Below are 21,134 nucleotides of genomic sequence, written 5' to 3'. Positions count from 1 at the left end.
CCCCCCTCGGCCCCCCGTATCCCAGTGCCCCCCTAGCCCAGACCCCCCAGGCCCCCAAACCCTGGTGCCTCCGCGTGCTGGCCCCCCATATCCCAGCGCCCCCCCAGCCTCGCCCCCCTCGGCCCCCCATATCCCAGTGCCCCCCAGGCCCCCAAACCCTGGTGCCTCCGCGTCCCGGCCCCCCCAGCCCAGACCCCCATATCCCAGTGCCCCCCCAGCGCAGCCCCCCCAGGCCCCCATATCCTTGTGCTTCTGCGTCCCGGCCCCCCATATCCCAGTGCCCCCCCAGCCCAGCGGCCCCCCCCAGCCCGGCCCCCATAGCCTGGTGCCTCTGCGTCCCGGCCCCCCATTGCCCGGTGCCCCCCCCATACCCTGGCACCCCCTGGGCCCCCATATCCTGGTGCCTCCACTTCCAGGCACTCCCATAGGCCAGCGCCCCCTGGCCCCCATACCCTGGTGCTCCCCCCTAGCCCGGCGCCCCCAAACCCCAGCGCCTGGCGCGCTCGCGGCTGGGCGATGAGCGAGCTCAAGGACTGCCCACTGCAGTTCCACGACTTCAAGTCGGTGGATCACCTGAAGGTTTGCCCGCGTTACACGGCCGTGCTGGCCCGCTCTGAGGACGATGGCATCGGCATCGAGGAGCTCGACACGCTACAGCTGGAACTGGAGACGCTGCTGTCCTCAGCCAGCCGCAGGCTGCGGGTGCTGGAGGCAGAGACGCAGGTCAGGCTCCCTAGTTCCTCGGGGCGGCCTGGGGTACCAGGGTGATGGGCATGGGGATGCCAGGCCACCCAGTACAGCTGCAGCTGGAGTCCATCAGTCTTGGCTTCGCGGCCCTTTGCCAGGGACCATTTGGGCTCAGGAGGGAAGTCCCTTCTATGGCAGATGGAAGAGGTACCCCATATCTGCAAAGCTCCCCCCACTTCACGCACAGCCCATTTGGGGTCTGCCAATCCATGGTGCCCATGCCAAGAGCCGCTTGGGGGCAGTGCTGACCCAGCAGCAGGGGGTAGATCCTGTGGGCTTCAAACAAGCCAGCTGTGCAATGGTTAACATGTTGGGGTTTGATGAGTTGTCATTACTCTTCAGAGTGAACACCATAACAGAGTCCCAAGTAATGTCACAAGTTATTGGGGTGGCTGAGCGATGGTTAATGGCCAGGGCCTTGTGCTATACAGGAGGTCAGACTGCATGATTTCATAGCCCCCTCTGGCCTAAAAGGCCAAGAACCTTTGCCTTGTGGTAACGGCTGCAGCTGGGTCACTGCTTGTTGCTCTGTGGGTTGGCTCTGACCGGGAGGCCTGTTAACTTGTTTTCTCTGTGCCTGGAATTGCTTCATACAGGGGCTAGCCCCTGTTTTGTCCAGTGTGCCATCTCCCCAGTACTGGTTCCTCCCTCCCATGGCAGACAATGCCACAACAGAGCCCTGCTTGCTGCCAGTCTTGCAAGTCTGCCCAGCCTGTTTCCCCTTCCTTCTCTCTCTGTGGGTTGTGCTCCCTGTGAGCTGCAGAGGGATGCCAGCTGCGAGGGAGAACAGAGCTTGAGGGGAAAGGGGGGACCCTTAAAGGGCAGGCACGGCTCACTGAGGGCAGGAGTCCTGGATGGAACTAGACCCTTCCCTTTCCGCTCCTGGTTCTGGGCGCAGCCAGCTGTCTGTCTGGTGTGACACAGTGCCATTCTCTTTCAGATTTTGACAGACTGGCAGGACAAGAAGGGGGACAGGCGGTTCCTGAAGCTGGGCAAAGAGCACGAACTGGGCACCCCAGTTAAACACGGAAAGCCTAAGAAGCAGAAACTAGAGGGGAAGGGTGGCCATGGCACAGGGCCCGGCCCTGGGCGGCCCAAATCCAAGAACCTTCAGCCCAAGATCCAAGAATATGAGTTTCCAGACGACCCAGTTGACATGCCTCGGATCCCCAAAAATGATGCCCCAAACAGGTATGGGGTATCTGTGCGAAGCGACACTGAGAGAATGGGGGTGGAGACAGCTGGGCACAGTGAGCAAAGGGACACTGGGGGGTTCCCAAGGAAAACAAACTCATTTCCCTGTTGCTCCTGGTCAAAGCCACCAGCTGCGAAGCTGAATTGGAGCTTGGATGGCATGAGAGTGAAGTCTGGTCTGGCACTGAGCCATCCTAGGGCACAGAATCCATCTCCTCGGTAGAGGAGCAGCCACAGCTCAAGTCAGTGGCTCTGTGCCCGACTTGGGGTGGCCACCTGCCCCCTGCTCTCTGAGTGCCTGCTTTGCTCTGCCCTGCAGGTTCTGGGCTTCGGTGGAGCCCTACTGTGCTGACCTCACCAGTGAGGAGGTGCGAACCCTGGAGGAGCTGCTCAAACCCCCGGAGGATGAGGCTGAGCACTACAAGGTAAAGACCTCGGCGCAGCCACCCTCCAAGCCCCACGCTATCCTCCTGCTGTCTGGACCCTTCAGTCCTGTACCTTGCGGTGGTTGTCGACTCCACTGGGGCGAGGCTCGCAGCAAAGGCCTGTGTTTGTGGGCCGTTCCCTCCCCTCTGGATCTGGGCAGGGCCATGGGGCCTCTTGTCTGTGCTCGGGCAATGCAGGCTGGGTGGGACCAAGCTGAGCTGGAGGCTGTATTCTCCGAAAGGCCCGTGCTGCTTTGCCCCCGTTCTAGGGCAGCAGAGCGGCGCTGGGCTCTCCATGGAATACAGCATCCATTTCGGTTTCATTTCCAGGGCACTAAGTGGCCCAGGCCTTGGGTATCTGAAAGCTCGTCCCCTGCTCCTGCACTTGGGCCTCCCTCTGCTTTTCAGACACAATCAAACTGCCTGCTGCAAGGGGCAGGAGACAGCAGCCTCCTCGCAGGCCGGCCCCGCACTGTGGCACTTGCGGCTGCAGGATCTGAACGAACCCAGATCTCTGCATGCTGCAGGCCATGCCCAAACCTCCTTCCTGTGCTGTGCCAGGCCCTGGCCCAGCAAGTTGTTTTCAGTGAGAAACCCCAGCGGGGAGGGAGGGCAGGGACAGTTAGTCCATGAGTGCTCAGATCCCCCACTGGGCAGCGCGGAACGAGAACCTGGCTGGAGCAGTGGGCATTGTGGAAGGGAGAGGAGAGCAGTACATTTGGTATATTAGGATATTGTCACTGCAGCTCAGCCCTGTTGTGCTGCCCTCAAGGCTGGACGTGGGGCCGGAATGCAGAAAGTCACCTCAAAATGGCACGGCCAAGCCCCACATCAGGAGAGCCTGGGGAAAGCTGCATGCGCAGCCTTACCCCTGCCTTGGGCAAGCTCAGATACCACCACCAGCAAGAAGGTCCCAGACCAGGGGTTTCTCTCTAAGCGGTGACAGAAATGTGCAGCATCTCTGAGTGCTCAGCACAGCTCTGGGTAGGCTTGAGGTCACCCAGGACTCGTGTGCAGCACCATGGTGGACAACTGAATCAGGGAGACGGAAATGTGCTAGCCTCTGGAGGGGTTTAGTGTTAAACTGCAGCGTTACAGCAATCAGTGCAAATGCCTCTTAATCTGCTGCCGCTTAATGCAACGAAAGCCGTGGCACCTGGAGACGCAGTTTGTGTCCACTCCAGGGAAAATGGAGTCTGAAATATACTGACCACTTCCAAATCGGTGGCAAAGCAGAATTTCTGGGCCAAAATACCTGCTTTAACAGTGTTCAAAGAGTGCCTGTCCCAAACGCCGAACAATTCCCCCCCTTTCATGCAAACAGACACACTCACTGGTCCCACTGCTTCAGGCAGGAGATGCGTGGGACACTACCCAATGGCTGTTCAGAGTCAGGGGTGGTACAGGGCTGCAGAGAGGAGTATGAAAATCCAGACCTTAGTGAGAAGCAGAAGTCCAGGGGGCCAGGACCCTGGCCAGTACTCACCCGCTGCCCTCCCAGCTCACACAGCGAGAGCGCCCGAGCACCGGCCCAGCTGCCTCTCTGCCCCATGTATGCATGCAGGAGTGACAAATGGAGTCCACGACGCTCCTTGTGTAGCGTAGGCGGCAGCTGGCACCTGGCTCTTCTTGTGCTGGTCAAGCCGGTAACCTCAGTGCGTGCTGTGCTGGGGCGAGACCCGAGCTGTGAGGGACACTGCCCACGCGTGCTTTGCATCTGACCAGGATCCATCATACCTGAGCTTCCCAGGGCTGAGATCAAGGGGAAGCTCTTCTTTCTTGTGTGCAAGTGCTCTGGCAGAATCCCTTGCAGCTGTCTGTCAGTGCGGGTGTGTCACACGGTAAAGGGGGAGGAGAGCCTCTAACCCAGCCCACTCCCCCTAGCCTTGGCAGGGCAGGAGCTGGGACTGCCATGCTGTGCCCTTCCTCAGGCAGGAATTCTGAAGCTCTTGGCATGTGCTCAAGGAGTGGCCCTTACAGGACATGCATCTGCTCTCTGCAGAGACTTCCAGCAGGGCTTGACCACAGCTAGCTGGCACTGTGAGTTGCTCGGCACTGCTCGTCAGTGTGGGGTGCAGAGGGCAGCATAAGGCCATGCTCTGCCACGTCTCTGGTGGGAGAGGGGCTGCAGGGGCTCTGAACCCAGCTCCCTGAGCTCCTGCTCTCGCTGTCCTGCTGTTGTAGATCCCACCTCTGGGGAAGCATTACTCTGTGCGCTGGGCCCAGGAGGACCTGCTGGAAGAGCAGAAGGATGGCACCCGGGCAGCAGCGGCTGCTGACAAGAAGAAAGGCATCCTGGGACCACTAACGGAGCTGGACACAAAAGGTGCCTCTGCTCCCCTTCCCCAGGCAGCACCTCCATGGAGGGACTGAGCGACATGTACTGGGGGGGGGGGGGGTCGTCCACGCCCAGCACTAGGGGGGAGAGTGGAACTGGAGGGGTTGTCCACGCCCAGCACCGAGGGGGGCAGGGGGTTTGTCCCCACTAGCACCGATGGGGGTGTGTGTGGGAGGGGGTGGGGGGGTTCGTCCACACCCAGCACCGGGGGGTGGGAGGCAGAGGGGGTTCGTCCATGCCGGGGGGAGGGGGGGCTGTGGTTCAGGCACGCCCAGCCCTGACGGACTGGTGTGGGGGTAGGGGTATGTGCCAGCCTCACCCATGTGGCTGGAGAGTCCCCGGCCCTGGTGCAGGGCGGTGGGGGACATGCCAGCCTCACCCTGGGCAGCTGGGGAGTCCCAGAGTGGAGGCTGTTAGGCCCTGTTCTGCTGCAGCCGCCGCTCTGCTCACCGCTTCCTTCTTGCAGATGTGGATGCACTGCTGAAGAAGTCAGAGTCCCAGCAGGAGCAGCCCGAGGACGGCTGCCCGTTTGGGCCCTTGACGCAGCGCCTCCTGCAGGCACTTGTAGAGGTGAGTGAGGCTCCGGGGCGACCCTGGCTGCCGTACCCCGTGGGGCGTGGGTCCCAGCAGCTTGAAACTCATTTTTCTCTCCTTCTCTGCTGCTAGGAGAACATCATCTCGCCCATTGAGGACTCCCCGATCCCAGAGCTGGCGGGCAAAGACTCGGGAGCTGACGGTGCCGGTACTTCACCCCGCAGCCAGAACAAACCCTTCAGGTGAGCAGCCCTATGCAGCCAGCCTGGTGGGCTGGTGGCCTGGCCAAGAGGCTCTTGTCTGCCTGGGAAACTGCTCCAGAACCTGGTCTGAATGTGCTGAGGTGCCCCCCAGGCCTGGGGTGGGTGTGCCGGGGCTGTAAGGGAAGAACATAAGAATGGCCAGATTGGGTCAGACCAAAGGTCCATCTAGCCCCGTATCCTGTCTGCTGACCATGGCCACTGCCAGGTGCCCCAGAGGGAATGTACAGAACAGGTAACAGTCAAGTGATTCATCCCCTTGCCCGTTCCCAGCTTCTAGCAAACAGAGCCTAGGGACACCATCCCTGCCCTTCCTGGCTAATAGCCATTGATGGATCCATTCTCCATGAACTTATCTAGATCTTTTTTGAACCCTGTTATAGTCTTGGCCTTCACAACATCCTCTGGCAAAGGGTTCCACAGGTTGACTGTGCGTTGTGTGAAGAAATACTTCCTTTTGTGTGTTTTAAACCTGCTGCCTATTAACTTCATTGGGTGACCCCTAGTTCTTGTGTTATGACAAGAAGTAAATAACACTTTATCTACTTTCTCCACACCAGTCATGATTTTATAGACCTCAATCATATCCCCCCTTAGTCGTCTCTTTTCCAAGCTGAAAAGTCCCCTGTCTTATTAATCTCTGGTCATATGGTAGCTGTTCCATACCCCTAATAATTTTTGTTACCCTTTTCTGAACATTTTCCAATTCCAATATAGCTTTTTTGAGATGGGGCGACCACATCTACAGGCAGTATTCAAGATATGGGCGTATCATGGATTTATATAGAGTGTGACAAAGTTCCTGCTCTACCTTGGTGCGTCTTGCGCTTATTGGCAGATTTGCTTGCCTGGAGCTTCACAGCAGCCCTCAGCTTGGCCGTTTTTCTGAACCCACAGTCCAGGTCAACTCCTCCTGTGTCTGACCAGCAGTTGGGAGGTTTGGGGGGAACCCGGGCCCGTCCTCTACTCCGGGTTCCGGCCCAGGGCCCTGTGGAATGCAGCTGTCTAGAGTGCCTCCTGGAACAGCTGTGCGACAGCTCCAACTCTCTGGGCTACTTCCCCATGGCCTCCTCCCAACACCTTCTTTATCCTCACCATAGGACCTTCCTCCTGGTGTCTGATAATGCTTGTACACCTCAGTCCTCCAATAGTCCACATTCTCACTCTCAGTTCCTCACACGCACACCACAAACAGAAGTGAGCTCCCTTTTAAAACCCAGGTGCCGTGATAGCCTGCCTTAATTGGCTGCAGGTGTTCTAATCAGCCTGTCTTAATTGTTCTGGAACCTTCCCTGTTACGTTACCCAGGGAAAAGGGACCTACTTAGCCTGGGGCTAATATATCTGCCTTCTATTACTCTCCTGTAGCCATCTGGCCCGACCCTGTCACATATCCCCCCCTCTGCCCAACACTGTGGGGTTGGGCAACTTGGGACGTCAGGCAGTGTACTTGTGACAAGCCATCTGTATTGCCATGGTGGCTTCCAGCCTGATGGTGTATGGTGAATTGGAAAGGTTGTAGGGACAGGAGCCATCTGGTCAACCTTGTGTTCTTCTCTTTATTTCGCTGCATCCACTGGAGGGGTGCATGGTCAGTCACAAGAGTAAACCGTTGTCCCAGAAGGTAATAACATAGTGTTTCCATGGCCCATTTCACAGCTAGGCACTCTTTCAAGCTTGGCATACTTCTGCTCTCTCTGCAGGAGTTTCCTGCTGAGGTAGAGGATTGGGTGTTCTTCATCTCCGACCATCTGATGGGACAGCTCCCAGTCCTACTTCAGATGCATCTGTTTGTAAAATGGAATTCTTTGTTGAAGTCTGGGGCTATAAGCACAGGGTTACTACAGAGGGCTGTCTGTAGATCCATGAATGCTCTCTCTGCGGCATCTGTCCACTTCACCATGTCTGGACCCCAGGCTTTTATCAGGTCTGTCAGGGGACTTGCTCTGGTAGCAAAATGGGGAATAAATCATCGGTAGTACCCCACCACACCCAGGAATGCCCAGACTTGCTTTTTCCGATTCGGCTGGGGCCAATTTTGGATAGCCTCTAGTTTTAGTTGGGCTTGACCATGCCCCTTCCTACAATGTAGCCAAGGAATTCAGCCTCGGTTAGCCCTATAGCACACTTGGCTGGGTTGGCTGTGAGGCCAGCCTGTCTTAGCGTGTCCAAAACTGCTTCCACCTTTCCTAAGTGGGTTTCCCAGTTGGGGGTGTGAATAATCACATCATCCAGGTATGCCGCTGCATAACCGGTATGGGGCCGTAGGAGCTTGTCCATAAGACGCTGGAAGGTGGCAGGTGCCCCATGTAGTCTAAAAGGAAGAACAGTATATTGAAACAGATCCTCTGGGGGTAGAGAGTGCCATCTTTTCTTTCGCATCTTTGGCAAGGGGAATCTGCCAGGATCCGTTTGTTAAATCAAGGGTGGTCAAAAATCAGGCATTGCCCAGGTGGTCAACTAACTCATTGATACGAGGTATGGGGTATGCATCGAATTTGGATATCTCATTCAGCCAGCGAAAGTCATTACAAAACCTAGTGGTGCCATCGGGTTTGAGCACCAACACAGTCAGGCTTGACCATTGACTGTGGGACTCTTCGATGACTCCCAGCTCCAACATCCTTTTTACCTCTGACTTGATCTCCTCCCTTTTTGCTGCTGGGACCCGGCAGGGCCTTAAAGTTACCTTTGCCCCAGGGTCTGTGATAATATGGTGATATGCTTCAGTGGTCCGGCCTGGTTTGGTTGAAAACATGTCCTGGTATCGGTTGATCAACCGATACCTCCTTCTTCTGGTTTGGTGTCAGATCAGTGGATATCCTGATCTGCTTCTGCATACTATTTCCCTGGATCAGGGTCTCTTGGGCCACTACACACCTTCTCGTTGGTGCCAAGGCTTTAAGAGGTTACTGGGATAAATTTGTTCTTGTTTCTGGTGTCCTGGCTGCAGCACCTTGTAGGTTACTTCCCCCACAGGTTCAACCACCTCATAGGGCCCCTGCCATTGGTCCAAAAGCTTGCTTTCTGCTTTGGGTGCCAACACCATCACCCAATCCCCTGGTTGGAACGGTCGGACTTTTGCCTGGCAATTGTAATGGGTTCGCTGGGCCTCCTGCCCCTTTTCCAAATGTTCCCGTACAATAGGGGTGACCCGGGCTATCCGTTCTCGCATCTGCAACGGATGGTCAATTATATTCCTCCCCTCACTGGGTTCCTCTTCCCAGATTTCTTTTGCAATATCTAGTATGCCATGGGGGTGGCGTCCGTATAATAATTCAAAGGGGGGAAAACCCAGTTGAGGCCTGAGGTACCTCCCGGATTGCTAACATAGGTAGGGTAGTAGGGTGTCCCAATCCTTCCTGTCCCAATTTACCACTTTCTACCAGCCCATCGGTCTGCGGATGATAGACTGAAGTTCTCAGGGTATGTATATGGAGCAGCATACACGGGTCCTTCATTAGCTTAGACATAAATGGGGTACCTTGGTCTGTTAATATCTCCTTTGGTAGCCCCACTCAGGCAAAGATCCCCACCAACTCTTTAGCTATCGTTTTAGAGGCCGTGTTCCGCAGGGGGACGGCTTCTGGGTAGCGAGTAGCATAATCCAGAACGACAAGTATATATTGGTGGCCCCAGGCTGTCTTCTCCAGGGGTCCCACTAGGTCCATGGCTGTTCATTTGAAGGGGCACTCTATGATGCGAAGGGGTACTAAAGGTGCCCTCAAGTGGGGATCGGGACTGTGCAGCTGACACTCTGGGCAGGACGCACAGTACCTCCGCACTTCATGTACTCCGGGCCAGAAGAATCGTCGCAGGACCCGTCCCAAGGTCTTCTCTACCCCCAAATGCCTCCCAAAAAGATGACTATTGGCCAGACTTAATACAGTATTCTGGTGTTTTTGAGGTACTAAGATCTGCTGTACCTTCTGCCCTGTACTGGTGCAAACTCGGTATAAGAGATTCTTCTTCATTATGAAGTAGGGTCCTGGTCCCTGGGTTTTCCCTTCCATGGGGGCCCCATCTGTTTCGGTCACCTTCCTAATGTTGTCGTACCTTGGGTCTTCAGCCTGGTCCCGTCCAAAATTTCCTCTCCCGGGGCTAATCTGCCCGAGAGCTAGGGGGCCAGTCTCTGTTGCCTCTACTGATTCAGAGGCATTAGGGTGTGGTTCAGATTCGGGTGCTTCTCCCTCCTGGGTGGCCTCCTTTTCAGCTGGCGTCTTTCGGGTCCGCCTACCTACGAGAGCGACCCTCTGGCTTTGGGCCGGTATTCGGGTTCCCAAGGCCTTAGCTTCCCTTCTTTCCCTTTTTGTCTTTCTACGCTGTCTGGTAGTGGAGAACAAATCTGGGGATATTTCAGAGAAGGTTGGGGGCTGACAGTCTACTGTGGATGCCTCACTACTTTCAGGGCTTCCCCCTTTCTCCAATTCCCCTACTGGGAGTAAGTCTCCAAACCCTGGGAAGTCCCTCCCTATGAGCACCGGGTATGGGAATTTTGGGACTACACCTGCTGCTACCTCAGTAGTGTTCCCCTGAATCTCTATTTTTTACTGGGATGGTGGGGTAATAACCAACTGTCCCATGGATGCATGTTATCCCCGTACGCTTAGCCCACAGCAGCGGACTGCGCTTCTCGAGCTTCCCTGAGACAAGCGTGATAGCACTCCCCGAATCAGCCAGTGCTGTGGTCTCTACCCCATTTAGCTTCACTGGTCTAGTGTACATATGTGGGGTTAGTGAGACCCCCACAAGGTGGATTAGGGAGCATGGGTCTGCCCAGTTCCCCAGGTTACACTGCATAGGCTCCTCGGCATTGGGACACTGCAGCTATGTGTCCCCACTCCCCACAGGCATAACGTCTCTATGGAATCCTAGGAGTTCCCTGGTCTCTTGGTTTGGGCAGTCTAACATCACGATCCTCTTCCCCCTCAGTGCTCTGACTCTTTGTGGCTTCTGGTGGCCTTCAGCCCCTCTCTTTTTCCACCTGGGCTTTCCTGGTGGCCCAGTCACCCGAGCTCTAGGGCTTGGTGCTGTAGTGTAACCCGGGGTGCTTCGTCCTTAACGGGTTGGGTCAGCTCCCTCGCCGTCCTTCACCTGTCTACCAGCGCGACAACCTCGTCGTAGGGGGAGGGTTCGTTCTGGCTTACCCAGGCGCGAAGGTCTGGTGGTAGTCCTCTCCTGTACTGGTCGATGACCAGAACCTCTAGTATCGACTCAGTTTGTAACCACTTTCATGTGAGATGGATGAGGTCATATGATTGGGACCGCGAGGTTTTATTTTCCTGGTACCTCCACTCATGATATCGCTGGGCCTGCCCTGCGGTCGTTACCCCAGATCTGGCCAGGATCTCTGCTTTCACCTGGGGGTTGTCAGCCGCAACCTCTTCAGGCAAATCATAGTAGACCTTCTGGGCCTCCCCACACAGGAATGGAGCGAGGATGCCAGACCACTGTTCTCAGGGCCAAGCCTCCCGCAGGGCTGTTCTCTCAAAGGCCAGGAGGTATGCCTCTACATCATCCTTCCGCGTAATTTTCTGCAGCCAGTTGCTGGCCCGCATGATCTGCGTCCCATCATGGCCGTGGTTCAGCTCTGTAAGGGCCTTTACCTGGTTTATTAGTTCCCGCAACATAGTCCGGTCTTGAGCAGCCTGGTCCATCAGGCGATTAGTCTCTTGCTGCAGCTGCACTGCCTCCTGTTGGGCGGCTGCCTGGACACGAGTAGCCTCCTGCTGGGCAGCCGTGGCTTGTATCAGTGTCCGCACCACCTCCATTGTGGTGAGAAAAAATAAAAATAGACCTTCTTCCCTCCCCCCCCCCACCAACACCCTCCTCCTCCCGCCACGCTCATGCACACCAGATCCCACTGCTCACACCAGTTGTGACAAAGTTCCTCCTCTACCTTGGTGAGTCTTGCACTTATTGGTGGATTTGCTAGTCTTGCAGCTTCATGGCAGCCCTCAGCTTGGCCATTTTCATGAATCCACAGTCCAGGTCAACTCCTCCTGTGTCTGACCAGCAGTTGGGAGGATTTGGGGGGAACCCGGGCCTGCCCTCTACTCTGGGTTCCGGCCCAGGGCCCTGTGGATTGCAGCTGTCTACAGTGCCTCCTGGAACAGCTGTGCGACAGCTCCAACTCCCTGGGCTACTTCCCCATGGCCTCCTCCCAACCCCTTCTTTATCCTCACCATAGGACCTTCCTCCTGGTGTCTGATAATGCTTGTACTCCTCAGTCCTCCAGCAGTCCATGTTCTCACTCTCAGCTCCTCACACGCACACCACAAACAGAAGTGAGCTCCTTTTTAAAACCCAGGTGCCGTGATTAGCCTGCCTAACTGATTCTAGCAGCTTCTTGATTGGCTGCAGGTGTTCTAATCAGCCTGTCTTAATTGTCTCCAGAAGTCATTATGTCATTATGCAAGGTAGCCTATTTCCCCTTGTTTTTTCCTACCCCCCCCCCCCAGATGTTCTGGTTTAACTTGGATTTAAACTTGGAGAGTGGTCAGTTTGGATGAGCTATTACCAGCAGGAGAGTGAGTTTGTGTGTGTATGGGGGTGGGGGGGTGAGAAAACCTGGATTTGTGCTGGAAATGGCCCACCTTGATTATCATGCACATTGTGTAGAGAGTTGTCACTTTGGATGGGCTATCACCAGCAGGAGAGTGAATTTGTGTGTGGAGGGTGAGAAAACCTGGATTTGTGCTGGAAATGGCCCAACTTGATGATCACTTTAGATAAGCTATTACCAGCAGGACAGTGGGGTGGGAGGAGGTATTGTTTCATATTCTCTGTGTGTATATGAAGTCTGCTGCAGTTTCCACGGTATGCATCCGATGAAGTGAGCTGTAGCTCACGAAAGCTCATGCTCAAATAAATTGGTTCGTCTCTAAGGTGCCACAAGTACTCCTTTTCTTTTTGCGAATACAGACTAACACGGCTGTTACTCTGAAACCTGTCTCCAGAAGGTTCCTGATTGTTCTGGAACCTTCCCTGTTACCTTACCCAGAGAAAAGGGACCTACTTAGCCTGGGGCTAATATATCTGCCTTCTGTTACTCTCCTGTAGCCCTCTGGCCCGACCCTGTCACAAGAGGTAGTACAATATTTTCTGTCTTATCTATCCCTTTCTTAATTTTATTTATTTAGTGTGTGCATAGTCGTCTAGCCATTCCCAACATTCTGTTCGCTTTTTTGGCTGCTGCTGCACATCAAGTGGATGTTTTCTGAGAACTATCCGCAATGATTCATAGACTCATAGATATTAAGGTCAGAATGGACCATTATGATCATCTAGTCTGGCCTTCTGCACAGTGCAGGCCACCGAAGCTCACCCATCCACTCCAGCAATAAACCTCTCACCTATGTCTGAGCTATTGAAATCCTCAAATCATGGTTTAAAGACTTCAAGGCACAGAGAATCCTCCATAGAATCATAGAATCATAGAATATCAGGGTTGGAAGGGACCCCAGAAGGTCATCTAGTCCAACCCCCTGCTCAAAGCAGGACCAATTCCCAGTTAAATCATCCCAGCCAGGGCTTTGTCAAGCCTGACCTTAAAAACCTCTAAGGAAGGAGATTCTACCACCTCCCTAGGTAACGCATTCCAGTGTTTCACCACCCTCTTAGTGAAAAAGTTTTTCCTAATATCCAATCTAAACCTCCCCCACTGCAACTTGAGACCATTACTCCTCGTTCTGTCATCTGCTACCATTGAGAACAGTCTAGAGCCATCCTCTTTGGAACCCCCTTTCAGGTAGTTGAAAGCAGCTATCAAATCCCCCCTCATTCTTCTCTTCTGCAGGCTAAACAATCCCAGCTCCCTCAGCCTCTCCTCATAACTCATGTGTTCCAGTCCCCTAATCATTTTTGTTGCCCTTCGCTGGACTCTCTCCAATTTATCCACATCCTTCTTGAAGTGTGGGGCCCAAAACTGGACACAGTACTCCAGATGAGGCCTCACCAATGTCGAATAGAGGGGAACGATCACGTCCCTCGATCTGCTCGCTATGCCCCTACTTATACAGCAAGTGACTCGTGCCCCATGCTGCAGAGGAAGGTGGAAAAACCCCCAGGGCCTCTTCCAATCTGCCCTGGAGGAAAATTCCTTCCTGACCCCAAATATAGCAATCAGCTGAACCCTGAGCACGTGGGCAAGAATCACCAGGCAGATACCCAGGAAAGAATTCTCTATAGTAACTCAGATCCCACCTCATCTAACATCCCATCACAGGCCATTGGGCCTATTTACCATGAATAGTTAAAGATCAATTAATTGCCAAAATCATGTTATCCCATCATACCATCTCTTCCATAAAATTACCGAGTTTAATTTTGAAGCCAGATAGGTCTTTTGCCCCCACTGCTTCCCTTGGAAGGCTGTTCCAGAATTTCACTCCTCTGATGGTTAGAAACCTTCGTCTAATTTTAAGTCTAAACTTCCAAATGACCAGTTTATATCCATTTGTTCTTGTGTCCACATTGGTACTGAGCTTAAATAATTCCTCTCCCTCTCTGGTATTTATCCCTCTGATATATTTATAGAAAGCAATTATATCTCCCCTCAACCTTCTTTTGGTTAGGCTAAGCCAAGCTCCTTGAATCTCCTTTCATAAGATTTCATGGATTTGTGCTGGAAATGGCCCAACTTGATGATCACTTTAGATAAGCTATTACCAGCAGAACAGTGGGGCGGGAGGAGGTATTGTTTCATGGTCTCTGTGTATAGAATGTCTTCTGCAGTTTCCATGGTATGCATCCGATGAAGTGAGCTGTAGCTCATGAAAGCTTATGCTCAAATAAATTGGTTAGTCTCTAAGGTGCCACAAGTACTCCTTTTCTTTTTGCGAATACAGACTAACACGGCTGTTACTCTGAAACCTTTCATAAGACAGGTTTTCCATTCCTCGGATCATCCTAGTAGCCCTTCTTTGTACCTGTTCCAGTTTGAATTCATCCAAGATCTTTCTTGAGTTGTAACAGCTAATTGAGACCCCCATTATTTTATCTGTATAGTTGTGATTGTTTTTCAGCGTGCATTACTTTGCATTTATCCACATGGAATTTCATCTGCCATTTTGTTGCCCAGTCACCCAGTTTTGAGAAATCCTTTTTGTAGCTTCTTTGCAGTCAGTTTCGGATTTAACTATCTTGAATAGTTTTGTATCATCTGCAGATTTTGCCACCTCACTGTTTACCCCTTTTCCAGATCAGTTGGATATGTTGGATATGAATATGTTGAACAGCAGTGGGCCCAGTACAGACCCCTGGGGGTCACCACTATTTACCTCTCTCCATTCTGAAAACTGATCATCGATTCCTACCCTTTGTTTCCTATCTTTTTAGCCTGTTACCGATCTATGAGAGGACCTTCCCTCTTATCCCATGACAGCTTACTTTGCTTAAGAGCCTTTGGTGAGGGACCTTGTCAAAGGCTTTCTGATGATCTAAGTACACCATATCTACTGGATCCCCCTTGTCCACATGCGCGCTGACCCCCTCACAGAATTGTAGTAGGAGCAGAGAAGAAACTTCTCTTCTCGTGTCTACATGCGTTGAGGAATTGCTCAGGGAGAAGTTCAAGGGTTAGAGAGCCTGGTGTGTTCAGCCCCTGAGCAGAACTCTCCTGTCCCCTCTGAGATCCAGTGCTCTAGAGCCTGGGCTCTCCTGTGCCTGGCAGGCAGCACCAGAGCCAAGGGAGAGGAATGGGCTCATACTCTTGCCGAGTTGGAGTCGGAAGCAGCCAGCCTGTGGGTGAGATCTGGGTGGGGAGCCTGGTTAGTTCTCACTGCCTCCTTTCTGGAGTGAGGGCCAGCCCTGCCCACTCCTGGGCGGAGGGGAGGGGACAAAGGGAGGGCCGTCCGGCTCTTTGCTGATCTAGCAGGTGTGCTGCTGCAGTAGCTGGGGTGGTGTGCTGCCAGGGCCTCACAGAAGCTCCCTTCTCTGCCCCTTGCAGCGTCCCCCACACCAAGTCCCTGGAGGGGCGGCTCAAGGAGGAGCTGATTGCCCAAGGCCTGCTGGAGTCCGAGGACCGCCCCCCCGAGGACTCGGAGGATGAGGTCCTGGCAGAGCTGCGCAAGAGGCAGGCCGAGCTCAAGGCGCTCAGTGCTCACAACCGGGCCAAGAAGCAGGAGCTGCTCAGGTGGGTGTGGGGCCAGAGGTGCTGGCAGGAGGCTAGGCCACAGCTGACGGCTCTGCCTCTCTCCCCAGGCTGGCCAAGGATGAGCTACACAGGCAGGTTCTGCGGCAACGTGTGCGTGTGGCTGACAATGAGGTCATGGACGCCTTCCGCAAGATCATGGCGGCACGCCAGAAGAAGCGCACGCCCACCAAGAAGGAGAAGGACCAGGCCTGGAAGACCCTGAAGGAGCGCGAGAGCATCCTCAAGCTCCTGGATGGCTAATGGGGAAGTGCCTCAGCCTGCCCTGTCTCTCCAGACTGGCTGCCCAGCTGGGCTCCCTCTGCCTGCACAGACCGCTCCTCGCCGGGGACAGGGAGGCTCCGACCCTAGGCCTTAGCAGTGACTTCCCTGGCCTTGTCTGCCTGGGGCCGGGCACAGGCTCACTCTGTCTGCCTGGGGCTGGGCTGGAGGGGTTTGCCAGGCCCTGGGGAGGCAGAGCCCCCATGTGTGTCCCTGCCTGCACCTCCCTGAGCAGCTCCCTGGACTCCCCCTTCTCCCTGGGGTGCTCAGCTCCCCCATCTCCCTTCCCTACTATGCTGTGCAAGGTGCGCTCTCCCTTCCCAGCCCCCGGCGGGCCTGCTCCCTGGGGCAGGTGATCTGCAGGGGCGGGTGCTGCGCAGGGCTGGGCCAGGGCCCTTCTCCTAGGCCTGTTCTTTGGATCCCTGCTGCAGCCAAGGGCACCAGAGGGCTCCCTCATCCGTCTGCTTGTAGGCAGCGCTCTTTCCTTTCTGGCCTATCTGGCTGTAGATCTAGAGCACTTGTCTGGCTGCAGGCGAGAGCCATCCAGCCGCCCCAGGACCACACAAGCACAGCTGCCTGTCTAGAAGGATCACTGGTCCCGGCCTCTCTCCTGGTCGCATGGGCAAGGGCAGGGGCTGACCAGCCCTGCTAGCATAGCCCCCGCCTCCAAAGGGCCTGAAGCCAAGCAGGGAGCTGCTGCCTGGAGAAACCAGGGTCTGGGTACCCCCCACATGCCCAGTTGTGAGCAGCAGAGAGTGCTGTGACCCTGGGAACAGCCCAGCTTCCCTTTCCGGGTGCACCTGGGCCCTGCTGTTATTCTTGGAAAGCCGTGACAGCCCTGCCATCAGCTGCACTGCAGCCTCCAGCCCCACTGCCTGGGGCGTCTCCATGGGGCGGGCGTGTAGCTCCGGGGAGTGGGGAGGATACAGACCTGCTGGACAGTGCATCTCTGTTCCACTTCCAGCCAGTCCCCAGGTGCAGCAGGAGCTGCCAAAGCAGGGGGCTCTAGTTGTGTCCCTGTCCCCTTCCCCTGGGTGGGGGGCTGGCCCCTGGGGGAGTGGGGCTAGAAGTCTCCATGGCTGGAGGCTGTCCAGCCACAGGAGGGAGCTGCCGAAGTGCGATGGGAAGTTGAGGCCCGAAGGGCAGCCCCTCGCTTTGCCTCAGGCCAGCGCAGCAGTGGGGGTGGGCATGCAGCAGAGCGGAGGGGGCCTGAGGCAAAGGGGGAAGGAACGCTCCCCTGCTGTACAGGTCGTGCCAGGGCAATTCTGGCAGTGCTGGGTGGGCAGGAAGACGGTAGCAAATGGAGGGGCAGGGGCTGGCTGAAGTGCAGGACCTGGATCTCTGCCTCTGCGCTCCACCTGGGGCCCCTGCACTCAGCTGCAGAGGTGCCCCCTATGAGGCTTGCCCCTTGCGGGGAGGCACAGGCTGTGCCTGGCTGGGAGAGCACCTTAGTCCTAGCTTGTGGAGCTCCTTCTGGCTGTAGTAGCCGTCTCCTGGGAGGGCAGGGACACCATGGCTGGGGCTGTGCCAACTGGGCAGAACCCAGAGGGATTGAGCTGGGGCCAGGCAGGGGTCCTGGGCTCCCCTCTGCTTAGCGGGAGCAGCCCAGTTGCTGCTGAGATTTGAGGCTCTGGGGGTCTCAGCACCAAGGCTGGGTCAGGCCTGTGCTGGGGGTGCTGCCTGCTGGGCTCTGCATGAGAATGACAGCTTTTAGCTGATGGGGCAGGGGAGGGATGAGGTGGCCGTGCACCTGTCTCATGTCAGTGCCCCGCACCACTGCCCGTGGGTGGGTGCTCTCTGCACAGGCCCTGCCAGGGAGTAGGGGGCTGGAGAGCAGAGACCCTCCAAACCTAGCTGCTGCCCATCGGGTGGGTGGGGAAGCTGCTACTTGCCTTAGTGGGGTGGGCTGGAGTTCTGCCAGCCCTGTGGGTGCTCTCTCTAGTCCAGCACTGGGCACCTTCTGGGCTTCCCGAATGCCAGTTGTCTGCCCCCTGGCCTCCCCCAACCGAAGGTGCACAAGGATAGGTTCCAGCCAGGGAAACCTTTGTTTTCTCTCCAGCGGTTTCTTCACTCACCTCCCTGTTCGCTGGGAGACTCTGGGGCTGGCTCTTGGGCCCGCTGGTCTGGGGGGTGGTCAGAGGGTCCTTGCACCACTTTCTCTGAAAGCTTGAATGGTCGTATCAGGGCATGGGAGCAGGTGAGGCCTGCTCCAGCCCCTGGCCATGATGCCAGCAGCTCTGGGAGGTCCCTGTTGTTAGTGGGCTAAAACTGGAGCAAACCTATCGGCTGACACACACGCAGGAGGCTTTCCGTGTCATTCTGGCTAGGGAGGGAAGTGTGCCAGCTGAAGAGCTGGGACTATATTGACTAGTTGAAGGGGAACCCCCAGGGTCTCCCTGGCCTCTGCAAAGCACTGTTGGGGGCTCTAGGCTGCTGGAATTCTGTGAGCAGCTCAGTCTTGGAGTGGGACTTCCAAAGGGCCTCAGACAGGGCTGGAGCCAGAAACCCCCGCCTAGGTTATCCAGTCTGGCAAAAGGTGGGGAAGGCCTGAGGCCATGAGCACGGTCAAGCTGTGGCTACATGGAGCTGCCTCGGTGGCTCACGGACTTTTCTACACCTGCCTCGCTCCCCACACCCTCTTCCTGAGAGGACAATTGGAGAGTTGGAAAGTTCTTGGCCCATGGTTGGGTCCGAGGCTGGGTGTTCAGTGTATTTATTAGCAAGCGAGAAATTTAGCCATTGTTGCAGATGACACCAAATTATTTAAATAAAGATGGTGAAGACTGAGAGGAGCCTGCGGGGGTCTGACCAGCCAGGAGACCAGGCGACCCACTGGCAGATGGCAGTCAGAGCTGACAGACAAATGAACATTGGCAGGAATAAGTCAACCTGCTCGCTCGCTGTACAGGGCTCTCAAGGAACTGTAATGACCCAGGGAAAAGGCCTGGCTGTTCTTGGGCCGGGTCAGTGGAAGCTCTGCTCCGTGTGCAGCCGCAGTGAACAAGCAAATAAACAGGTGGGATGCGCAAGGATGAAAAAGCCTCCTCTGGGATGCTGTGATCAGTGCTAGTCCCCACGTCTCCGCCAGAACGCAGCAGGAATCCAGGGGCTTGGGCAGAGGCAACGCGAATGGTCTGGGGCTGGAAAGCCCCCAGGCAGAGAGCCTGAAACACTTGGGCCTGTCTCCATTAGAGAAGGGACAAGGGGGGAGCGGATTAAGGTGGCCTGGGGAATGAATGGGCTAGAGAAGGCAGTGGGCACTGCCGTTCTCCCTCTGTCCTGACAGGAGAACTGGGGCGTTTCGGGACGCTGGCAGGTAGCCCGTTTGCAGCAGGGAGGAAAGACCTGGTCAACGCTCCGCTGTCCAGGGCTGCTGCCTCCGTAGGCTGTAACGGGGCAGGAGGGAGCGTGGGAGAGAGAAGGGCCCGCAGCCTGGGGCGCTACGGGGAACCCCCCAGGGCAAGTTGCCCTGGGCCTGGCCCGGCCCGGCTGGCTGGTCCTGTGCTGCGTGGGCCGGGGGGGAGCTGGGGGCTGTGAAGTGCAAAGGGGTGAGCGGAGCACCCGTGGGGCAGCATGAGGAAGGGGCCTGGAGAAATGCAATGGGTTGGCGGGGGGACTCCATGGGGTGGCCTGGGGCTGGCGTGTGTTGGGATTCTGGGGGGGGTCCCATGGGGTGGCCTGGGGGGGGGTAGGAGGGACTCCTGTGGCCGCTCTGGAGGAGGGGGAGGGCTCTCACGGGGCAGGAGTGGGGGGGATTCTGGGGGGGGTCCCATGGGGTGGCCTGGGGGGGGGTAGGAGGGACCCCTGTGGCCGCTCTGGAGGAGGGGGAGGGCTCTCACGGGGCAGGAGTGGGGGGGATTCTGGGGGGGGTCCCATGGGGTGGCCTGGGGGGGGTAGGAGGGACCCCTGTGGCCGCTCTGGAGGAGGGGGAGGGCTCTCACGGGGCAGGAGTGGGGGGGATTCTGGGGGGGGTCCCATGGGGTGGCCTGGGGGGGGGTAGGAGGGACCCCTGTGGCCGCTCTGGAGGAGGGGGAGGGCTCTCACGGGGCAGGAGTGGGGGGGATTCTGGGGGGGGTCCCATGGGGTGGCCTGGGGGGGGGTAGGAGGGACCCCTGTGGCCGCTCTGGAGGAGGGGGAGGGCTCTCACGGGGCAGGAGTGGGGGGGATTCTGGGGGGGGTCCCATGGGGTGGCCTGGGGGGGGGTAGGAGGGACCCCTGTGGCCGCTCTGGAGGAGGGGGAGGGCTCTCACGGGGCAGGAGTGGGGGGGATTCTGGGGGGGGTCCCATGGGGTGGCCTGGGGGGGGGGGTAGGAGGGACCCCTGTGGCCGCTCTGGAGGAGGGGGAGGGCTCTCACGGGGCAGGAGTGGGGGGGATTCCGCGGGGGGGGGTCTGGAGAAGGGGGCGCCGCACCCCCCGGTCTCAGGTTCTCGGTGGGTCCGGCTGGGGGAGGAGGCGGGATCGGGCCCCCCCCCGCCTGTGAATGGAGCCGCCCTGCCCCTCCCCCAGCTAATTTTAGTTTAATCCCGTCGCCAGGCAGATCCCGGCCTCGGATTGGCCGCCCCGCAGCGAGCCCCGCCTCGCTGTGACGTCACGGGGCTGGGCGCTGCGGCCGCTCTCGGGCTCGGCTCGGGGGAGAGCGGGGCGCGCGGTAAGGGCCGTGCGGGGCCGTGCGCGGGGGGTGCGGGGTGCAGGGGTGTGTGTGTGCGTGCGCGCGTGCACACACTGTGTGCGGTGGTGGTTCTGTGGGGGTGGGGTGCAGGGGGGGTGTGCTCACAGGGGTCTCCGTGCGTGTGTGCTCACAGGCCTGTGTGTGCAGTGGTCTGTGTGCATGCGCTCAAGGATCCCTCTGTGTGTGCGCAGGTACATGCATGCCTGCGTGTGCAGGGATCCCTGTGTGCGTGTGCAGGGATCCCTGTGTGCGTGTGCAGGGATCCCTGTGTGCGTGTGCAGGGATGTGTGAGTGTGCGTGTGCAGGGATCCCTGTGTGCGTGTGCAGGGATGTGTGTGCGTGTGCAGGGATGTGTGTGCGTGTGCAGGGATCCCTGTGTGCGTGTGCAGGGATGTGTGTGCGTGTGCAGGGATGTGTGTGCGTGTGCAGGGATCCCTGTGTGCGTGTGCAGGGATGTGTGAGTGTGCGTGTGCAGGGATGTGTGAGTGTGCGTGTGCAGGGATCCCTGTGTGCGTGTGCAGGGATGTGTGAGTGTGCGTGTGCAGGGATCCCT

General features: G+C 56.9%; 2 protein-coding genes across 5 annotated transcripts in view; both read left to right on the top strand.

Annotated features, from left to right (window-relative positions):
* Positions 1-18,698, top strand: TADA3 (transcriptional adaptor 3). 2 transcript variants are annotated; one of them, XM_073350803.2, is made up of 8 exons: positions 2-723; positions 1,688-1,938; positions 2,261-2,366; positions 4,551-4,692; positions 5,171-5,274; positions 5,371-5,480; positions 15,447-15,632; positions 15,701-18,698. In XM_073350803.2, exons 1-8 carry the CDS (start codon positions 517-519, stop codon positions 15,891-15,893), a joined length of 1,299 nt encoding a protein of 432 aa, XP_073206904.1. In that variant the 5' UTR covers positions 2-516; the 3' UTR covers positions 15,894-18,698. The 2 variants fall into 2 exon arrangements, with proteins under 2 accessions (XP_073206905.1, XP_073206904.1); XM_073350804.2 differs by lacking the exon at positions 15,447-15,632 and having other exon boundaries at positions 1-723.
* The window catches only part of CAMK1 (calcium/calmodulin dependent protein kinase I), a 22,941-nt gene continuing 19,610 nt past the window's right edge, over positions 17,804-21,134 (top strand). For 2 of the 3 annotated variants that reach the window (XM_073350809.1, XM_073350808.1), the window contains exon 1: positions 20,446-20,560. The gene's annotated coding sequence lies outside the window, so the exon portion shown is untranslated. Of the gene's footprint in view, positions 18,928-20,445; positions 20,561-21,134 lie in introns of those variants that run through there. The other variant, XM_078853525.1, reaches the window with a different exon arrangement.

This window comes from Lepidochelys kempii, chromosome 7 (genome assembly GCF_965140285.1).
Source record: "Lepidochelys kempii isolate rLepKem1 chromosome 7, rLepKem1.hap1, whole genome shotgun sequence".
Taxonomy (NCBI): Eukaryota; Metazoa; Chordata; order Testudines; family Cheloniidae; genus Lepidochelys; species Lepidochelys kempii.
This window is presented reverse-complemented; position numbering and strand designations above follow the sequence as displayed.